The sequence below is a fragment of the Panulirus ornatus genome, chromosome 66 (assembly GCF_036320965.1).
Source record: "Panulirus ornatus isolate Po-2019 chromosome 66, ASM3632096v1, whole genome shotgun sequence".
In the NCBI taxonomy this organism is placed as follows: Eukaryota; Metazoa; Arthropoda; class Malacostraca; order Decapoda; family Palinuridae; genus Panulirus; species Panulirus ornatus.
Genome location: NC_092289.1, coordinates 14,059,778 through 14,065,777, shown reverse-complemented (window position 1 = coordinate 14,065,777; position 6,000 = coordinate 14,059,778). Strand labels below are relative to the sequence as shown.

At 43.7% G+C, this 6,000-nt stretch overlaps 1 protein-coding gene across 2 annotated transcripts in view; it reads left to right on the top strand.

Moving 5' to 3' along the window:
- LOC139746683 (sialate:O-sulfotransferase 2-like) overlaps window positions 1-6,000 on the top strand; it is a 38,483-nt gene that overhangs the window by 20,793 nt on the left and 11,690 nt on the right. For both annotated transcript variants that reach the window (XM_071658126.1, XM_071658127.1), the window contains exons 5-7: window positions 561-717; window positions 3,093-3,163; window positions 5,518-5,608. In XM_071658126.1, coding sequence (XP_071514227.1) covers window positions 561-717; window positions 3,093-3,163; window positions 5,518-5,608 — 319 coding nt within the window. The remainder of the gene's footprint in view (window positions 1-560; window positions 718-3,092; window positions 3,164-5,517; window positions 5,609-6,000) is intronic.

The window sequence follows — 6,000 nt, the reverse complement described above, 5'->3', positions numbered from 1 at the left end:
TGTACCCAGATGGCTTGTGGTGTCTTTGCCAGCAGATGGTGCCTGCACCAGCTGCTGGCTTATTTTGCCCGCACCATTTGCTCTTTCGTGGTTATCACATCTATAGCCTCTCCTCCCCTCACTATCCGTTGGCCTATAGCGTCTGCACCATCTTTTGGGGGACACGGTCCCCCCTTATTCGTCTGGCCATGGTGGCCACACCATACTTGGCTACGACCCACGAGTTCGAATCCTGGGTTGGGCCGTCGGCCAACAGCTGACCCAGCTGTTCACTCTCCTCACTACATATATTCATTCGTTTATTGCTCGATATCATTTCAGATCATCCCAAAATATGATTATCTCGTGCTCAGAAATTTCTCTGGGTGTTACACTCATCTCGAGCTGTGGTTGGGTGATTATTTTGTAGATAGCTTCGTATGGCGACCTGTCGCACCTCATCCTTCCGAGGCCTTTAGGAACGCCCCAGAGGACGTGGCGGACTACCTGAGTGCCGTAGGATTCTCATAATACGATTCATAATCCTGAGTGCATGATAAAGCGTATGTGTTTCGTTGCAGGTTACCTCAAGATCCACTTGGACTACGGAAGGCCACAGCACGAGCCATGGGCGAGCAAGTCTGACTGTATGGGGCTGAGGGTGGGGTTCGCGCGCCGCAGGTCGCTGCCAAGGACCGCTCTCGCCTCCTTCCCTGGCTCAGGAAACACTTGGCTCAGGTGCGTGTGTGTGTGTGTGTGTGTGTGTGTGATTACCCACTAATCAATATGTGAACCCCTGTTTCTTGAACTTTCATTACTCTCACACAACTTTCAAGATTTTTTGCATACTTTCTACATTGTTTCTACACAACTTTGACGGCACAAAATACTCCTCTGCATCTTTTCTAACATGTTTCTTGGTCAGATTTTTGCTTTAAGCTCTAGCTATTCATCACCGCATTTTCCAAGGAGCATTTCACTGCCGTCACTGTAGTCCAATATAGGCGTCTATACAACCTCAACCCTCTCCCCTTAACATTCGTCTCCTACATCCGATACCATCACTGCTGCTTTCTTCTAGACCTTCTCTATCATATCTTTATCCTTCCTTAAGAAAAACAACCAAACACGACACGCATGATCTAGATTGAGCAGATGTCTCCTTGAACACATCTTTATCTCTGTTCTTAAATGAGAATTTCAGTGTTAACCAGAAGACAGACAGGGCAATTGTAGTATTAACCAGATGACAGTCAGCCATCTCAGCAATTCTCCTGAAGGTGGAGTACAGTCGATAGGCCGTATACAGTGACGACCTCTCACAAAACCTTCCATAAACGAACCCACACAGTTTGTTTCCCCGCTGAATCGTCTGTCACACCTCCCGTAGGAGAGGACGAACAGGTGGGTGTATTGTGGACCGACTGCCGAGACCAGTATTCGAACTTTGTGCCGGTTCGACGCATGGCCTCTGAATCCATGGTCCCCTTTCATTAGGCAGTTTCTCATTTGCAGTTAGTCATTCACTTGCTATTCATCCATCATTTCCAGGTCTTTACAGACTTCATATCTAACAGAGGTCTGTAATTCAGAGCAATTTCTTAATCTTTTTTTATTTTCAGAATACGCTGGACATTTGCCCTCTTCCTCACCATTGAGCTTACACCTTTCTGCAACTTTGTAAACATGACACTGAGACTTTATTACATCCATGAGCCTTATAGGGGTCAAGATTAATATATACTCAGTTTATGTCTTTATAAACAATATCACTGATATCTAAATCCTCCTCTTCCCAACCCGAGTCGTCAGTGTTGGTTAAAGCGTCCACTTCCAGCAATATTTCTAGTTTAGGATTCAATTCCTCTCGTATTTTCATTAAGCGTTTTCTCTGAATCCCCCAGGTTTATATATACATGAAACAATTGTGAATTTCCAAGTATTCGTTGTGCCTCCTTCCTAGTACTGTTACACACATTCTTTGCTACGTCACAACAACCCGTTACTAGCTTCGTGTTATGCCACATATATAGTATATCCCAATGTTCTTTTGTTTTTTGCTATAGCCTGTTAAATCAAGTCTCTTTCTTTTCTAAACTTCTCCTCTCTATACCCACAACTAAAATGTATTACCCATGTGTTATCCCTATCCTTTATAGATTTTATAGAACCTTCCATAAAGTTCTGTTTTCAGACGATTGAATTCCGTTTCGCAGTTTCTCCTCCACAGAATTATAGCTCTGAATATAGATTCCAAAACTGTACCTTTTTCTTTGCGTAAGCTTTCCTCTCTGAGCGTTTTTTAATGTCCTCACTAACCACGCAGGTACAACCATGTTTTACATGGTCACTATTATCCCCAAGTGGTGTACCGTATTTGGTAAATTCTATTTGTCTATTGTAATACATTAGATTAGATATAGTTCTGATGGTGTTGTCAGTTCCTGTATCCCTAGTGTGCTCAGTATTACGTTGATGTAGTAAAGTTTCCTGGACACAGTTAAAGGTGTTATGTCTCTATGTCTTCCCATCTCCAGGCGGATCTTAAGACTTTCCCGTCTATTACTTTGTATTTAAGATTTGCCATTACTGGATCTCTATCGTCCTTATGGCAAGTACGACTCGCTGTCGCCTGCAGCGACCTGACTGTACCCGGGTATGCCCAACTACCAGCTCTTTATCAGCAAACAACTCCGCAAGCCGTTCACTATTTCTATTCACCTCACTAAATACCCCATGGCCCCTAGTTATACCCTCAACTACCACGTTACTCACTCTTGCATTTAAATCACTCATCACTGCTACCCAGTCTCTACAATCAAAGCTTCTGACACACACACACACACATTCATTCATGCACGCCAGCCAGAGTCTTCGAAGTGGATGATGAGCACTCCTCGCTTGTCTCCTCCTTCGGTTCCAACTTTTAGAACTGAAACACAAGGAGGAAAGGATCACCAGCCTTCCCTTGGTACACCCCTGGCTCTTTGTTGTCTTCTACGACACACACGGGAATTCGTGGGATGTACGTACACTCCTTCATATACCTTCCCTTCTCATGTGTATATATCAATTCCTTTCACTCACGCAGCGTACTTTCCTCCCTCCTACAGGTATCTCATCCAGAGCGCGACCGGGCTGTTCACTGGATCCGTGTACATAGATCGGGAACTGTCGTCCAAAGGTACGTGCAAGCCCCATCGCCACTGTCATTGAGGAGATGATGTCTGAATTTGGGCGAGTGTGAGAAAGGATAAAGTTGAGAGTTAAGGTGAATATAAGTCTGGTTATGAAGACTTCCAGGGGAGGAAACACAGGTTGAGAGTATAAGTTTCAGTGGAGAGAACTTAGTGATGTAGTCGCATGGGAGTGAACGCGGTAGAGGATGGAACAATGGGAGCTGAAGTGAATCACAGGATGGGTGTGGAGGCAAACGCCCTTGGTGCATCGAGACGTGCGAGAAAAGAGAGGTCATGTATGTGTCATGATGTTTTAGAAGGACCAGCTGTGCTGTATGCGTGCGTGCGAGTCGTGGGCCCCAGATACAAAAGGAGAAAAATGCTCGAGGACAAAATGTGATGAGGAAGACCAATCGTTCACAGAATGATAGTGTGAGAAAGCAGTGTGGTGGTAGGGTGAATGCGCCTGGCAGGCGAAGCAAGCTATGCTGAAGAGGTTTGGACATGCGGAAAGGATGAGTGAAGAGAGATTGACAGAGAGGATATACGTCTCAGGTGGAGGGAGCAAGGAGGAGGGGTAAAAGACGCTTCGAGTTATCGGGATCTGAACATGCATCAGGACAAGAGGTATACATAACCTTCTTCTGAAAGAATTGCAGAGAAAATTGTGAAAACAATCATTCGAGTACCGTCTTCCTCAATATTGGCTGTCCGAATCATCGCCTCTCGCTGATTGGTTGCCGGTCACAATCCTTGTTCCTGTTACTCTGTCGCTTTTCCCCAGACCTTTGTGTATAACTTTTGCTTCTTGTCGTTCCGCAAGACGCCCCTAATCGTTATTATGGACCACTTACATCACTCGTGTGCTCATTAATCCCTGTGCCCAGGTCACGACTTGATTCTCCGAAGTGCCGACCTTCACATTCACCTCACGGGATCTCGTAAATTATTCCAATATTGTTTTTCTCCGTTTTCTTCCTCGTTTAAAGATTTCTCCAGTTCTTATTACTGCAGTGTGAGCTACTCTCGTGTTCATTTTTGTCATAGATTTGTTTAATCTTTTGATAATCTAGGATGCGGGAGGGAAAGGTATTGCACACATTATCTGGCCAGTGTTGTAAATATTTTGCAGTTAAGAAATATCGAGCATGAGGATGCCAATATGGGTTCACAGTGTGAGAAAACCTAGTATGAGGTGTGGCAGTAGTCAAGGTCGATGTAGAAAATGTAATACCATAAGTAGACCAATTGGACGCGCCATTCGTGTGAGATTTAGCGTTTGCATGTAGAAGACACGACCATTTCTGTCACGAGTATCAATCGTCTTTGGGTACCGAGCTGTTAAACATGGAATACTGTGTGAATTTAAAAAGATATGTCAGTAAATATATATATAATATATATATATATATATATAGGAAAGGATCACAATTTTGCACTTGGGAGCTTTCCGTGTTTCATTTTCCCCGTGGACTCATAGGAAAATATATATATATCTATATATATATGTATATATATCACTAGTCCATAATGATAGTATGAAGGTGAAATCGCACTTCAGCAGGAGTTAATACGATTTTATTTAACATGTAATTTTTTTTATACATGTGGCACGACATGTTTCGTGGAGACAATCCACCTCATCAGGTGCCAGTACTTAAAGCTATTTAAATCCCAACATCACACTTTAGTCCCGCCGTCTAACACCAATCTGTACAGACCAACCACTGTCCGCTTTGTGTGGCAGTAACCGTTGTAAGGGAGAGTGATTAAGGGGGGTCACGTGGCGGGGGTTGACCTAGGTAGCTGGATGTGTCTTGAACAACTTTTTCTATGTTTTCGTGTTTTGCCAATTCTCTCAATGATTTGATTAATGCTAGGATGGGCTTTGAAGTTGCTTGGGGACAAATTGAATTTCTTAGTATAGCAACCAAGATTCAATAACGTTGCGTGTGGCATAATCAACAGAGGGGTATAGAATAACGGGATTTTCAAGATCTATGGGATGATCATTTTCATGACAATGTTTAGCGATCGCATTTTTGTGGTCATCCCTGCGTACTGCATGACGGTGCCAATAACACCTCTCCGGTACACTTCTTCTTGTCTGGCCTGCACAAATATCTTTACATGCCTTGCATTTGACGGCGTACACACGCAACGTCATTGTCTTAATTGCTAATATTAAGAAATTTAACAAAATTTTACGAAAAACTATGCATTTGTATACTCTTGTACTGTTCTTTATTTATCGTTTGTTACCCAACACAAAGGAGTAAATAGCTTTTCTTATTTTAGGATTTTATGGAGGAAACGAGATTACCCAACACAAAGGAGTAAATAGCTTTTCTTATTTTAGGATTTTATGGAGAAAACGAGATCCCGGAGTGTGGCTGTACCATTGCTGTGAAGACCCACGGCTACTGCCTCGGGGGACTACCAGAGGACAGGTAAGGGATAGACCAGGCCAAGACACAGGTCTGGTGAGGAGGGATAGGCTACTCGAGAGCTGGTACGGGATTGGCTAGCCAAGGGGAGAGAAGTTAAGGGAAGTTGATCGAGAAGTTGGTCAGGTATGGGAGTAAAGTTGAGAATGAGGGAAAGTTCTGCAAGAGAAAGGATCGATGGGTGGATAAGTAACCTGAAGGAGTGGGTGGGATAGACGGAGGCAAATCTGAGTAGGATGATGGAAGTCAACAGTGACGAATGACTAGGTCATGTGAGGTAGACAATCCTGACGAGACAGAGTAGTTGAGAAGGGAGTGTAACAAGAAGTCATTGTGGATCAAGGGATGATTTAAGGGAACATATATCCAGGCGAAGGGTAAGCCAGAGGAGAATG